Source organism: Quercus robur, chromosome 7, assembly GCF_932294415.1.
Source record: "Quercus robur chromosome 7, dhQueRobu3.1, whole genome shotgun sequence".
Classification (NCBI taxonomy): domain Eukaryota; kingdom Viridiplantae; phylum Streptophyta; class Magnoliopsida; order Fagales; family Fagaceae; genus Quercus; species Quercus robur.
Genome location: NC_065540.1, coordinates 32,879,258 through 32,895,863, shown reverse-complemented (window position 1 = coordinate 32,895,863; position 16,606 = coordinate 32,879,258). Strand labels below are relative to the sequence as shown.

Sequence of the window (16,606 nt, the reverse complement as noted above, 5' to 3'; positions counted from 1 at the left end):
TCGGACAACTCACCATTCAGTGTTTCTATCTCACATTTGGCCTCCCTATATCGAATTAGGAGACTTTTGTAGTCCTCCTCAGCCTTCTTCATTTTTCTTACAGCAGCCTTGGCCACCCTTGTGTACTCACCCGATTTCTCCAAGAGTGAGTTATAATTCTCTTGAAGATTTGCTGTGCTTTCTTCTTCTTCAGTTTCTGATTCTTCAACAATTCCTAGTGATTCATCATCACTATGTTCTCCAAGGTCTCGTACAAGCAGATTCAACTCATCCGAAGACTCAACATGAGCAATAGTCATGAAAGCTGAATAGTTCCCCTCTCCATCACAGCTCTCTTCAGATTCTGAGTCAGACGAGTCTGAGTCACTCAAGGTCGTGGCATACACTTTGCCTTTCGATTTCAAATAATTCGGACATTCCTTCTTAAAGTGTCCATGCCCGTTACATTCAAAACAAGTGACACCTTGTGTGGGTTGGGATTCTTTTCCATCTTTCTTTTTGAAATCCCTTTTCTCCCTTCCAGAACTTTGGAATTTTCTTTTATCATCAAATTTGCCATTATTTTTTAATTTCAAAAACTTTCTGAAATTTTTGACAAGATAGGCTACATCTTTGTCAACCACATCTTCTCCCGATGAGTCTTGATCTTCCACCTTCTCATTAATGGTCTTTAGAGCAAGGGATTTACTCTTCCATTGATTGGGCAGCGACATCTCATAAGTCTGCAGAGACCCAACCAGCTCCTGTACTTTGATGTCGTCAAGATCCTTGCTCTCTTCAATGGCTGTCACTTTAGCACGAAAACTTTCCGGCAATGATCGAAGGATCTTCCTCACAATTTTTGAGTCCTCCGTTTTCTCCTCCAAGTTGAACTTACTGACAACCACCTCATTTAGCTTCCCATAGAAAGAGTCAAAAGACTCATTCTCACTCATTTTAAGCTCCTCAAACCGAGTGGTCAGCATTTGTAACTTGGTGTCTTTCACTTTCTTCGTGCCTTCATAAGTTGTTTCCAGAATCTCCCATGCATCTTTGGCAATGGTAATGTGAGAAATCCTGTGAAATTCATCTGGAGACACACCACAGAAAATAGCATTGAGTGCTTTACTGTTAGCATTAGATGCAGCAAGTGCTGCCTTATCCCATATGGATTTGGCTGCCTCAGATTTGGTCCAACCAATCTCAACAGCATCCCAAACGGATTCATCAATAGAACAGAGAAAAGCTCTCATACGAACCTTCCAAAAAGCATAATTACTACCATCAAAATATGGAGGTGCATTTAGGGATTGAGACCTATCCATCTCAAACGGGAGTCAAGGATCACACAATGGTAATGAAACCAACAGCAGTGTACCCGCTCTAATACCAATTGAAAGTTCAAAAACGTGTACAAAACACCTTTGAACGTTTAGACCCCCAAAATACAACTTAACCAACTCAAGCAATATGTCAAACAACTAGTGTGCGGAAACTTAACACATGCTATAATATGAAATTGGTTATAAACTATCTAAGCCATAACAAAATAAAACCACAGCAGATAATGTAAAGGCAAAGATAGAGAGGAAGGAAGATGCAAACACAAAGACAACACGCGATGTGTTATCGAAGAGGAAACCGAAGTCCTCGGCGAAAAACCTCTCCGCCGCCCTCCAAGCGGTAATCAATCCACTAGAAAATACAGTTGGGATACAAGGACAGCAATAGACCCTCCAAGCCTAATCTACCCAGTGCACCTAAGCCCTCCAAGCTTCTTGCTCCAACGAGGTTGCGCCGAACCTTTTTCTTTTCTAGCTTCCCGGATTCCGCTACTAGACCGTAGCATCAACCAATGAAGATTGGCTCCTTCCTAACTGCTTCCCAGAACTCCAAACAACTGACTCACAGAGATGATAATGGTGAGAACCAGGTTTGGTATAATGCCTCTCAAGGATTTGACAATGGAGAGGAAGAGAGTAAGGGAATTTGAAGAGACTCTAAGGTATAGATTGTGGGTGAAACAATCTGGTTTTTCTTTAAGGTTTCTCTCTCAAAATTCTCTCTGGAAGCTCTCTTTCAATCGTGGGTTAAAGGGGTATTTATACTGGAGTGGGAGAGGAATGTGAAACGTCAGGTTTTTACAAAACAGGGGTGGCTCGCGGCTTGACCTCGCGGCTTGACCAAGTTGCGAGATCCAGTCGCGAGTTAACCGTATGGCCAGTTGTCCTGTTTTGTCCTGTAGTGCTCTAGCTAGCATGACTGTTCATCTTCCAGCATGCTTGGCACGTGTGCAGCTTCTGGCGGCTTGCAACCGCGAGTCCACCCGCGAGTCCCAGCCGTGAGTCTCTGTTTTCTTGCACACTCTTGAGCAAACTTCACTCTATCTCACTCACTACCCTTACAACAAACCCACCTAAATACAGGGTAACTAAATGCTGAATTACAAGCAAATTTGGCACGGAATAAAGCCAATTAGATGGTTGAATAAATTCAACCTTACACTTTTAACCCCTGGTATGTGCTCCTCCATAATTCGGCCACAAAGAGCTTTAGAGATACCAATCCAATCTGAAATATAGAGCTCATAACCAACGTCCTTAATCATTCTCTAGACGTAAGTGAGGACCTCTAGACAATAGATATAAACTATCAATCCTTCACCTAACCAGACATTTTAATTAGGCTAAAATCCTTAAAACACTATTATACCCTCTTCATATGTTTGGATGGCAAGATTTTTTAGGTACATGAATTTAGATTTGGGTGATTAAAATTCGAATTCAAACCCAAATCCAAATTCAAGTATCCAAACGCAACATCTAAGATATAGAATCTAGATTGCTTCTAAGTAGGAACAAAGCCAGAGCTTTGAGTTAAGGGGGCAGTTTTACTGTTGGTTGTGTGCAGTGGTTTCAACCTTTGACTTTGTTACTACTTAGCTGCTAAGATTTTTTATTTTTCTATTTATTTAATTTTTTTGTGTCAATAAGAACAAAATTATTTTTGTTTAGAATTTTTTAAATGACATGGTTGTTTATTATAAATATAATTGGTTAATTGAGCTTAATTTTTTTTAAAGTTTTACTATTGGTAATTTTTGTTGTTTAGCTATTTTTTGGGGCCTTGTATACTTTGTTTTAGATTTTAGATCTATAATTTTTTTTATAGTTACTAAAATGAGGAAAATACTAGCGCTACAAACTTTTTTTATAAATTATTGATGTAATAAGTAGTTACTAGTAAGTAAGAAAATGATGTAAGTGGTGGGTCCATGTGCAAACCAATACGAATTTGCTATCAAAACAGTTTGTAAAAATGTTGTAAAAAAGTTTGTGAATATAATATTATTATTAAAAGAATTAATGATATTGTTTAAGGGAAAAAAAAATGTAATTTTACAGAACAAAATTGCTAAAATTAGTGCACACATACGTGTGTGCGTTTGTGTATACAAAGCTAGCTACGTCCCTGCTTCTAAATCAATTCCTTAAATATGAAAACTTGTAGTTTACATCCTCAAATATTACAAAAATATCAATGCGCCCCTTCCACAATGTCGGGTAGAATATTACCATTAACCTTCACAAAAACATTGTTTTAAATAATTAAAAAAAAAAAAGAAAAAAAGAAAACGGTATTATTGTTAGATGGTTCAAAGGCAAAAATATAACATACCACAACGAAAAAGACATTGACATTATTGCAATTGTAATAGTTGAAGGTATAAATTGAAGGACCAATTTAAAACCCCAAACTTAAGAGTACGTAACATACATTTTAGCCTTTTCAATCATTGAGAAAGATTTTAACCGGTTGGGGTGCAATTGGCTAGAGGCTTGAGATGACCTGCAAACCTAGACATCCTGAGTTCAATCAGCACTAGGAGTTCCTCTTAATTACCTGATACTTAGTTATGGCAGGTGGGATCATGTATCCGTGGTTTACTCCACATGAGTCAGTGCAAAGCGCCTTGCCTTGATGAGGTTCCATGCCACGAAAAAATATATATTTGAAAGAGATTCCCTTGGTTGAAGCACTAGAAATCTATGTCCAATCCCATTATGAAGCCGTAATTACATATAGAAAATGAAATAAGATTTTCCAGAAACTCCTACACAAGCAAAGTAGTGCAACAACAAATGAACTCCAACTAATTTTTTCAATATCGCCGGTCATGGGTGTCCTGTCCCCACCCCCACCCCCATCTCCTCTTTAAAATGAGAACAAGACAAATCAGATTTGGGATGGATTAGAGATGTTTTACTATTTTAATAAGAGTGATGAGGTAAAGATGAAACAAAAAGGAAAATGGCGATTATGAGAGCTAATAAGAGATAGTGAGATACAAGTATTTTGGAAACCATAATAGAATATGTATTAAAAAAAAATTATAACTAAAATATGCATAGAAATGATTAAATTCTATGAATAAATAATTCAAATAATATATTTATATATACATTTGGGAAAAGGCAAGTCAAGATGAGCGACCTGAGAGTGCTAAGAGAGAATGAGATACAAGCAATTTGGAAATAGTAGTAGAATATGTATAAATAATTTTTTTTTAAAACACAAGATAACATAAAAAAGATTAAATTATATGTATACATATGTAAACACAAATTTTTCCAATTGTAGAAAATTAAACAATTGAAAAGAAATATGGTTTGCAAATAATAATTTGTGTTGATGAATAATGAGTACAATCTCTATTCCAATTCTTTTACAAAAGAATACCCTCTGATTCTATCTTCATTAAACTTGACTCGAACAAGGAATCTCCTTGACTTTAGTTGGAAGATGGATTGAATGGTCTCCACAACAAATCTCTAGCTTTGAACTTATTAGAGATTTATTGTTCTTCAAGTCTTTGAATGTGAAGGTTTTTAGGTTGAAGTTTTTCGAGGCTTTAGAGGCTTGATCCATTGAGCTTCAAGGATTTGAGGTTTGTTGAAGTTTATGGAGGCTTTTTCAGCTTAATTCCAATAGAACTTCAGGTTTGTTGAAGTTTATAGAGGCTTTTTCAGCTTAATTCCAATAGAACTTCAAAGAACTTATTTGAATGTTCTTTGTGTGTTCTTGAGGTAAAATTTCTCCAGAACTTCGACCTCTTCAAAAATTCTCTTTGAGGTAGAATTTCAACAGAGCTTCAACGTCTTCGAAAAATCCTCTAAATGAGAGGAGGTATGCCCTCTATTTATACTTTATAGTGGTTTCAAAGGATAAGTCCCACTTGGGATTGACTTCCTTGTAGATAATTATCTCTATTTTTATTTATTTATTTATTTTAATAGAGATAATGACTAACTATTATCATTCCAATTTAATTGAGATATTTATCTCTATTTAATTAGAATAATTATCATCAAGATATTTATCTCTATTTAATTAGAATAAATATCATCTTAAGTGACATATGTCAACACTTGATTTATCTAATTTAATGACATATTAATTTAAATTTTGTCACTAAATTTTGATTTGGCAATTTATGATTGGCTTAAAATTTTGCCTCCTACAACATAATTTAAATATTTTTTAAATAATATATATACACACACATACGTACATTTAGAACCAGTGAGTGCCCCATCACCTCTTCGAGATGGGATGGGAAAAATCGGCTTGAGGAGGCAAAACGGACCGGGCAAGTTAAGTGGTGTGGAACATTTTTACCATCCCTAGTATAAAACGGACAGTTTGCGGTATAGTTGACCTAAGAATTAGCCTACCATCAAATGAAAATTGTCTTTTCTTATAAAAAATAAAATAAAATAGGTATGTGTGACAATGTTTGCATGACTCACAAACACATCACAATTTTTGCTAGTGTTTGGTGTAAATAAATTCGTGTCAAAGTGAAACGACATGCTTTAACATGATTAATAAATGAGTCGGTTCCATGTTTAACCCGCAACAACCTTAAATGACCTGATACATATAGATAAAGGTATTTTTTATCTAATATAAATTTGAATTCTAAATATAACTAAGTAATTAAAAGAATTTTAATAGTTATACTAATAAATTATACATTGAAACCCTAAAACCATAACCCTTTGCTTATGTAATAAATGGGTTGAAATGTGTTGTGTCATGTCACCAACTTAATAAAAGAAGTTGTCTTAGAGTTGAGAGATTTTGACAAGTTTATTAAATGAGTTGGGTTAGGATTGAATACCCTTGGCCTTGACACAAAATGAACATAACCCACTAACACAAATCAAAGGCCCCTATAAACAAAGTATCCTGAGGTAACTAGTAAGTAGAACCCATGTATGCACTTTTCCACTTCAAAAATTATCATTGAATATCTCTCTTAAGTTAAAAGCAAGAAAGTTACAAGTCCCTCTAATTATGCTTAACAATACCATTTAGACTTTAGAACAAGACATTAAATTCCTAGGATATAATGTCTGTTCTTCAATACTTGAAAGTAATAAAAGCCAGTCCAAATCAAGGTTAAACTTTAAAGACCTTGCAAAAGAGATTCAGAAGTGGAATTGCATATCAGATGTATATTCAAAGGCAATCATCAAGGCTAAAGACCTTGCAAAAGAAATTCAGAATTGGAACTGCATCTCAGATGTATACTCAAGGGCCTCGAGGTGTGCAGCCATGGCCTTGTTCATGGGAGGTGGACCACACCTCAGAATCTGCATATTAAAGTATAAAAATAACTTATTATCCACAGTTACATAATCTGGTACCTTCTTTTCCATCACAAATGTAACTGTCCAGATATATAATATGCTAAATAGATTACAGATAGAAACAAATGTAAATAGTCAAGTTTTTTACCCGAATATCAGGGGCCGGTGCAGGGCAGTGAGTTTGAATCATCTCCTTTGATACAAAGCCAAGACCACCACGCCACTCTTCAGGAGGCTGAGGAAGTAACATTATCCACGCAGTTAGATCCAATGGAGAAAAATATAAGTCATTAAGTCATGACATACAATATCAAGATAGACAGCAGCTGGCCTGCTTGAGTTATGAGAGTGCACATGCATTACAGCAGAATTGTACAGGACTTGGACCTACCAAACATGTTGTGCTGTTTCCACTCTAACGCATGAGCAAGCTTACCCACACGTTAGGATTACTTTTTTTGCAGAACATGAAAAATCAAAAGCAAAATTTATAAATTATGACATTAGTCCATCAGGCAGACCATTGTGAATAAAGAAAATGTCAATTGGACAATCTCAAGCAGTATAAGTGACACGTGAGATACAGCATTGAGCACGCAAAATAAAAGAAAGTAAAAAGGATTTTGGAAGATATGCTGGACAAGGAGCCTTTTTATGTCAAGACACCATCTCTGTTTTAAAGACCAATTGTGATAGCGGGAGGGAAGAGCATAAAGTATTATGCATCACAAGTTCATTGTATGGCAAAGTTTATGTATTAGTGGCTATCACACAAGATTAAAAAAAAATACTTAAAAGATTAATTTAAAGCTTTTCAAAACCACTCTTGTAAATTCAATTTTAACCAAGAGGGGAAAGATAAATAATTTAGAGACAAGCTGTATAATGAAAAATCTAACCTGATTCAAGACATAGTAGACTTTGAAGCGATCAGGATAGTTACTAGCAAGACCATCCAGTTCTTCCTGCATGTATTTAAGATGGGATTAATTGGATTTGCATATATGGCAAATTAGATAAACAGAGATCTTGCATTTCTTAGATCTATCTAGTCTAATTGTCAACATAAACTTCAACCTCAGAAATTCAGACCCGTAATTGTATGCAAAATCAGATATACATTAAAGAGAAAACGACAAAGTTTAGCTACAAAATTGATTATAGCTTTAGATTACAACATTACTCAATATATTTTTATTTGTGGTGAATTTTAACAAATCCACCATTGGATTACATCTTCTTCTTATATCCTTCATGCTTACAAAATTTCTAGAAAATTAAAAATCAATAGCTATGTCATCAATAAATTGTTTAAATTGCAAGTTTTTGTAGTTTAAAATTATGCATAAAATATATGCTTATAGATTATATAGTAAATAATATCCGATTAACACAAAATTTGACGTGTATTAAGTGCATAAAGAACATGCAATTCAACAATTAGACTTCAAAATATATAGTAATGTTTATTTTATTGAGTAAAGTTGTAACCTTAGGTTACAATCAATTTTGTAGCTAAACTTTGATCAAGAGAAAATATATCACTACTATAGCATATAACAAGAAAACTGACACTAATTCTCTCCTCAAGGAGAAAGAAAAGTCATATCTATAATAAAAAACCAATGAAATTATTGAAAGAGAAGAGTTAACGTAGATATGTCAAATAGACCATTTTTTTTTTTTTTTTTTTTCTGATAAGTAACTTAGATAAATGTCAACTGAACCACCAGCCTGCAATTGTTCAGGAGCATTCATAAAGCTCAGCTAAAACAAAATCAAAACTTGATCCCATGAACTGACAGAAGGCACTCTTTGGGAGATGAAAAAGACAACATTTACTCCCTCCATCTATATTGTTGATCCTCTATTCTATTTTAAGATGTTCAAAAATATGATCCTCTTTGAAAAGTCAATAAAAAATAAATCACCTTTTACAATAGTTTAGTTCATATTAAAGAGGGTAGTTTTGGAGACATATGCATAAATACATATATATATATATATATATATATGAGAAAGACAGTGCATTAAAGGATGGTTACTTAAAATATGAAAAGAGGGAGTGCTTAGGATGCAACTTAAAGGACTCCCGAGAATGGTGAAACTTTAGAGTAATTATATGGCAGACATAAAACACACTATATTGTGTGAGATGAGTATGTGTGCATGTTCATAATGTTCATTCCACCATCTAGACACCTGAATCTTAAGAGTTTACCAGGAGGTATCCATATTATTTTAAAGGGAAAGCTTTTCTTTACTCTGAGAAAAGATTTTTTTTGTTCCTTTTTCTTTTTTATTGGCCACCGGTGCCCCCGGGGGGTGGGGTGGGGGGGGGGGGGGGTACATTTTGGTACAGTTTTTTAATATTTATTTTGATTGATAAGTTACACATGCACCCAATAGGTTTGGAACCCACACAAAATTACAAGGGGAGAAGGTGCTAGTTGAGATAGAGAATATTTGGGGAGGGGAGCATGACACAAATTTACAATTCTTTAATATCAGTGTCCACAAACTAAAATGGCATAGCACTATTAAAATGATAAATTGAACATCTAGAAAGCATGAACACTTCATTTGGGGTGCAGTACCCATGTCAAACACTTGATATGCCTAGGACACTTTTGCATGCATGTCCCAACCGTGTCCTTTTTAGAAAGAAAAAAAATGCAAGACACAAGAACAAGAGGAATCAAATACCCTTTCACAAAACAAAGAGCATTCATGATTTGAAAAGTAATAGTGCATTTGAAAATTAATAAATATCTTTATTCTTGGGTTGAATTCTAATTTCTAAACATCCTTTAATAGTCATGGATTTGCTTTATTATCCATTATTACTCTTAATTTGAAATACATTTAACATCATATGAAAAAAAAAATGCTTAATAATATATAGAAAATATAAATAAAAATATGTTTAATAATTTGTTTTTGATAGGTAAAATATATTTTATAATTATTTAATAAACAGTCCCGCCATACCCGTACCCGTATCCTATTTTTTTCAAAAATTGCCGTGTCGCCATGTTGTACCAGTACCCATGTCTGTGCTTCTTAGTAGAACATTGCCATAATGGTGTTTATTTACTCTACTGTCATAATAAAACAGGCAGCAAAATAGAAAAGATCTGAATGATGATATTCCTACCCTAACACTCATAGATAACAAAAAGTAAATCATGAAACTACTAAAACAAAATAGAAAAAAGGACTCAAATCATAAAAGAAGACTTACGGGCCTCTGATAAAAGCCAATTCTAGAAAACCTAGAAATTATTATTACCCCGAATTTAATAAAACTTAATTAATACTGAACTAGCAATTTTCTATCCTAAAGAAACTTAATACCAACACCTAGAACTCACCTCCTTGCCATTTCCACATGCATAATTGATGTCAATTTTTTGTCATCCTCAAATTCATAATGCTTATGTGTGTGTGCGTGTGGGTAGATACACATATATTTAGTCTTTCCTACTCCCAGTCCCAAAATGAATAGTCTATGTCATCTACATGATTTAGGAAAGATTAATTCACTAAACTTTGCATTCCTCTATAAAATAAGCATTATGTGCTAATTCACCAGCATCCATTAATTGGAAAATCCACTGATGGACCAAGCATGCCTACCATAACAAACATATATTATGGGACATCATTATTTGGCCCAAGTGGAATTTATTTAAGTGTTAAAAGCTCAAATGCTTCATTATAAAGTAAAAGACACAAGGATCCACAGAGTAACAAAAATTACCTTCAAAAGAATGTCCTCATATGTAACATTGGCATAAATAAGGTGCACCTTTGTCTTGTCTTTGGGGTTTTCTAATATGGCTCGAGCAACCTGAAGCATGGGCAAGAACAAAGCAACATATGTTATTAACAACAAAACCTTCAGAAAAACAATAGTACGATACCATAAAATTACCAAATATGCAACAAAAATTTATTTCTATACATACTTGGAACATGGGAGTAATTCCAGAGCCTCCAGCAATCATGCCAAATGCTCTAACTTGGCCAGGTTGGTACTTGAAACGGCCCTGGTAGCAGTATCATTTTGCAAACCAATTTTCAGATTTAGAAACAAGAAACCCACCTCCCCGAGAGGATGAACGAAAAGATTCAGCCAAAGGCATTTTGTTCATTAACACCACAAGGAAAGCGTACCTTGGGTCCCTTTACGGCAAGATAATCTCCAACCTGCATCTCACGAAAATGGTGTGACATCCTTCCTTGTGGATACATCTAATTCCAGTAAAAATCAAAGCGGAAGACCAGTTCAAAAGGGTCAAAATTAATAACTATTTAGCATAATTTAACTGAATAAAGTCAAATCCACCAATAAAAAATTTGAAATATAACCTTTATAACTAGTTCAAAATGTCCAACATCAGAATCCAATGTCGTTGGAGTATATGGTTTGATCACTTCTTCACCTTGGCTATCCTTGCCCCTGTTCTAGAAAGCAGCTAGTAAAAATAGCCAAAAACATTGATAGAGGATGGTAAAAATGAAGAAAATTTCCATCCTATTGATCGATATCATCGACAACTATTTGCTAAAACAAGTAACCCTTTAATTTATTATGTCTACAGGGCTACAAAACCAAACCTGCAACTTATATGTTGTCCGATTGGAAGACCCAAAACTGAAGTTGGTGTACGAAGTTCAAATCTGAACTTAGCCACATTATGGCTCAATTGTGTGCGCTTTACAAGTTTAAACTGCTTGAAATTCTCAGGATCTAAGCAGCCTGTAAGTGCATACCATGACATTAGACAGTTGGCAAAGAACACAAATAAATATAATTACCGCACAACAAAATGATTCACCTCACATAGAAGCAGGGCCAAATTAGTATTTCCAAAAGAGAAGAAAGAAAGAAGGGTACAACAAAGATTGTATATGAATAAAAAGATCCATGCATACATCAGTAGCACCCAAGTGATCCAAGTATCATATAGCTTGCAAAATATGGTTTTTAAAGAATGTGAGGAATGTTGGCTATGCTTAGCGTTTACAGCATGGAGAATGCTTTATACATTTATGAAGGTAATTAACCAGATATAGATCATCAAATGGTTAACTGCCCTATTAGTGATTTTAGAAAGACAAGATAATAAAAACATAAGATCAATGAAAGGTAGAGGATACAGGAAACTAGGGATATAACAAAGTCAGCCAAGCCAATCATTTTCTGTTCTCTTCTTTTTTCCTTTCTTATTAAGATAAATAGCCTGCCAAGGCAAGGATTGAGCAGATCTAGCTGGATTGACTGAAACTGGGCTGAGATTAAGACTTAACTCAAGCTTGAGCTTGAGCAGATCTCAACATCAAACACATATCTCTCTGCCATCACATATAGGTGATTGCTACAAAGTTCATTCCTTTCTTTTTTATAAATCACTTTTAAGTATTTCAACAAGGGTAAAAGTTACATCAAGCGTGGCATTTTTTTTTTTTTTTTTTTTTTGTTTGGACAGAAGCAATGGATAATATCCTTACAACATACAATTTATTTAGAAGGGGTATAATGATAATGGATTGGTGTAGTACGTGTAAAGTGGATGGGTGAATCATTTACTTCTACACTATAACTTTGCTCATGATTTATGGAACTTGGTGTTCTGCTTGTTTGGGGTTTGTCTGGGTGATGCTGCAAAGGGTAATTGGTCTCTTAGAGTGATAGAAAGGAAGATTCGGTAAACAAAAAAGATTTGATTTGGAAGGACATTCCCCTACACATAATGTGGTGGATTTGGATAGAAAGGAATGAGTAAACATTGGAGGGATGGGAGACTTCAGTAGGGAGACTGAAGAATACATTCTTAAGCACTCTTCACAAATGGAACAAGGCAATGAATCTTTCTTTCCCCTTTAGTTTTCTTGATTTTTTAGAGATGCTAAATTTTAGAATTTAACTCTTTCGTTTTTGTAATATTGAGTTTACTCTAGTATACATCATGTGTACTAGGGCATATAAAAATTTACTTGCAGGTTTTGTGATATCTCATTAGCTTCCTGTTACCATAACCCTGTTCACATTATTGTTATTTAAGAAAAATAAAATTAAAGTTAAAAAAAATAAAAATTAAAAAAAAACTAAGGTGCTACTCCTTGTTCATTTTCTTCATTAATGAAACTGCTTATTACGTACCAAAAAAAAAAGGTATTTCCACTAGGTGTGTATGTATGTATGTGTGTAATTGTGTGCGAGTGTGTGAGTGTATTGCACTCTATCAAGACATATATTTCTGCAGAACACCACCATGAACAATCAAAAGCATAACCTAAAGAAATTTAAAAGCGCTCAAGGTAGAATTGGGCAACAATCAAGCCTTAAGCTTAATCCCAGCTTGTATTATTGACAAAAGGACCAGTAGGACAGTAGGAGCCTCTTAACAAGCCAAAACCAGGTTGCTCACATGCAGCTTACTTGTTTAGTCATCTCTCAAGATTTCTTTTGTTTTTGATAAGTTAGTCATCTTTCAAGACATCCATGACAATATCATGTATGAGTCAGTCCACAATTCAGTTTCTTTTGGAAACTGAGGCTTTAATAGGGTAGAAGTTATTTCTCTCCAAGTAATTAGATATTCATAGGATTTCAAATATAAAAGATCACTATATATAATTAAGTTTTGGCTCCAAAGGGAGAGTGAACAGGAGATTCGAAATAGTGTCATCCACTTCATGAGGCATGGGCACCAACCGATTGGGGTTAGCATCACCATAATGGTTCATTTATATAGAAGTATGTGAAAAGAAGGATTTGGATCTTAGCTTTTAATTTAAATGACATGAATAAAATATGAAAGACAAATTTATTGATGGACGGATATAAGCTTTATTGATATGTGGATTTGAAATGATTAAGTGAAAATATTATTTCAGATATATAATAACATCACAACTGCTTTTGTTGGGGCAAAATTCTCAAAACTCAAATCCATCATGTGCTATTAAAATTCAAATCAAACAATTTATGGTAGTAATTATTCTTCAGACTCCTGCATTTTAAATTGCTAAATCCAAGTGAAATTTCCAAATCACCAAAATAAGAATACAATTTACTTTTAATGGAAAGCACTAGAGTTAAATTTCTTAAAATCATATATTTTTCAATCTTTCAAGAATCAAGATCCAAATGATTAACTTCTTAGAAGGCAAGAATTAAGCATTGCAAAGACATAAAGATGTAGCTAGCGGATAGAGTAGAAAAAAATGCTAATTAAAAATTCAAATGAACAGAAAATTAAAAATAATTTAAATGGAAAGAAGAATGCAATCAATTTGTTGATCCAAATACCAAATATATCAAATACAAACAAGACTGTTGTTGTAATACATTCAAACGTTTTTTATACTATAATACATATGCTGCATACCATTGTCTAGACATAAAAAAAAAAGGTTTATATAAGCACACTCTAGGAACAAACAGCCATTTGACAATATATATAGATATATATATCCTTTTTTCAAAAGCGTAATTTCATCTTGTTAGCCTTTTCTACAACTGGACATTGGCAACCTGATTAGAATGTCAATATGTCGGAAAAATGAATGATTCTTAGTTCCTCCAAACAAGAAACATAAAACAAAAGATACGGTCTTTACTTAAAAAGTTAGCAAGTCAAAACGTGCAAGATATTCATTTTGACTTCACAATCTTTGTAAGGTACAAAACAAGCAAAATTTAACATCCAGGATATATTTCATCTCAAAGTCCTTATTGACCCAATAGAAATAACTACCTTAAACTGCATAGAATAAAAGGATTTAAAAGACCCAGAAGTCAAAAATTGAAGATTCTGTGAAACAATGAATCAGGTAGGCTAAGAAGAATTAAAAGTAATGTAAAAGCAAGCAGAAGCAGGTCAAACCTTTGGGTTTGTTGGAGGAAAAGATATAGAAAGCAGCAGCAACAATGGCTACAAGAGCCACTGCTGCACCCACAAGAATCTGAGTATCTACTGTCTCTAAGAAATCCATGATATGAATATGATGATCCTCGAGAGAAAGAGCAAAGAGATATATGTCACAGACACAGACACTGTGTTTGTTTTCTTTTATAAAAACAGACTTATTTGGTGGTGAAAACGACACGACAGTGAAGAAAACAACAGAGATATTTGGTAGCGGTAGCGGTAGGTGAGAAAATGTGTTTGGATTGTAGAAAAGGGGATCTTCTGGTGCACCTACCCCTACCCCTACCACTACCCACACCACCCTCTCTCTAATCTCTATTGGTTTTTTTTATGTTTTTTTTTTTTTCATGTCATAAGTCATAACAAACATTGTTTTGTTCTGGAGCTTTTTTTTTTTTTTTTTTTAATAATAATAATATTATTAAGAGCTTTGTTTGTAACTAAATGTCATGAATATTTATTTAGAATATTAAAAGTGTAAACTTAGTTTCTAATCTTTTCAATATATTTTTATTTAGTTCTTAACCTTTCAATTGTGTTAATTTGGTCCCTAACTTTTTAGTATCATGTCAATTTAGTCTCTTCCATTATATATTGGATGAAAATTGCTTACATAGCAAACGACTAAAATAAAATTTTAGTTTATTTTCACATCAACAAAAGCTAATTTTTTGTTTTGCCTATTAGATACGTTATCAATTTCCATCCAAAAGATAACTGTAGAGACTAAATTGACACGGTACTAAAAGGTTAGAAACCAAATTGACACAATTAAAAAATTAGGGATCATATTGAAAAATGGTTTACCTATATTAAAATCATGAAGTCATCGCAAAGGCTGCAAAATTAAAAACAAAAAGGACTAGAACCCTATAAAAAAAGTGAAGGAAAAAAAAAAAAAACCTTTTAATTTTTGTTAGTGATTATCTTATAATTTCTTGTTAAGAGCATTGTGTTGTTGCTTGGTTGTATATTTTATCGTCTTCTTTATGAGAAAAAAAATTAATATTTGAATTCCCTTTCCTAGTTGTATCAATTGAATTATAATGTATATTCTCAAAAAAAAAAAAATTGAATTATAATGTTTTAGAAAATTAAACAAATTATGACAATTAATTTTAGCTGTTCACATTTTTTTCCCTTAAAGCTAACTTTATAAAGCTAAATATAGAAAATAAATTGTCCATTTTTCATCAAAATAAGATGATAGCCATTGTCCAAGGGCATTTTTTTCATTAATAATGGTCAAATTTATTAATTCTTTACTTCTAACTGAGTTTACATAATGTCTTAAAAAATTATTTTTTACATTTATTGTTGTCTTATATAATTATAAATATAAAAATTAAGTATCTACATAAATACAACTTTCCAAAATTTATTTATTTTTTCTTATTTTAAACACTCAAGAATCTATAACTTTCAAGATTTAAAATTCTCATCAATTGAAAATTCATGTTAATTCAAAAAAAATATTGAAATTCTTAGTAAGATTATTTGAATTTTATGATCACAATTAATGCAATAAAATTTAAACATAAAAAAATAGCTGCAATTGGAACTCATTTGATAGATTTTTCAAAATTAATTCTGTTATTCTACTTTTTAATTTTATTTTCAATGTTCATTTTACAACTACAATATGTTCCCTAGTAATTAATAGCATGGCTTGCAGTTAGGAGGATCGAAAAATATTATTTTTCTCAATGGGTGTAAGATTACAAAAAGAATTGTTGCCGAAGGACAGTTGAGTAATTTCAAATAATTTGACCCAACTGCCCAGGTTCATAAAACAGTGTAGCCAACAGTTTTGTATCAAGTGCACTTGGTTTGTATAAAACAGGGGATTGAGATAAGGTTAACTAGGTTTATTCCACCGTCCAATAGCAAATTAAAGGCTAAGGGTCTGTTTAAATACCGTTTATTTTATTGAAAACTAAAAACACTGTAGTAAAATAATTTTTAAATGTGTAAATAGTGTTATGGGACCTATTTTTAATAAAAAAGTTGCTGAATAAAGAGATTTGT

The 16,606-nt window shown here is 33.1% G+C and overlaps 1 protein-coding gene across 1 annotated transcript; it reads right to left on the bottom strand.

Annotated features, from left to right (window-relative positions):
- Positions 1 to 6,274: 6,274 nt before the first annotated feature.
- On the bottom strand, positions 6,275 to 14,855 carry LOC126693137 (NADH--cytochrome b5 reductase 1). The gene is made up of 9 exons (XM_050389012.1): positions 14,534 to 14,855; positions 11,259 to 11,400; positions 11,010 to 11,100; positions 10,815 to 10,892; positions 10,607 to 10,687; positions 10,399 to 10,488; positions 7,535 to 7,600; positions 6,784 to 6,870; positions 6,275 to 6,638 (listed from the first exon to the last, which is right to left on the bottom strand). The coding sequence occupies exons 1-9, from the start codon at positions 14,640 to 14,642 to the stop codon at positions 6,546 to 6,548; spliced, it is 837 nt and encodes a 278-aa protein (XP_050244969.1). The 5' UTR covers positions 14,643 to 14,855; the 3' UTR covers positions 6,275 to 6,545.
- Positions 14,856 to 16,606: the final 1,751 nt, after the last annotated feature.

Excerpts from the sequence above, each read along its gene's own strand:
- LOC126693137 (XM_050389012.1), bottom strand. The coding sequence starts at position 14,642 with ATGGATTTCTTAGAGACAGTAGATACTCAGATTCTTGTGGGTGCAGCA. Across the intron at positions 11,401-14,533 it reads TTCCTCCAACAAACCCAAAG|GCTGCTTAGATCCTGAGAAT; the intron begins GTTTGACCTGCT and ends ATGCACTTACAG. Across the intron at positions 11,101-11,258 it reads GGACAACATATAAGTTGCAG|GGGCAAGGATAGCCAAGGTG; the intron begins GTTTGGTTTTGT and ends TTTCTAGAACAG.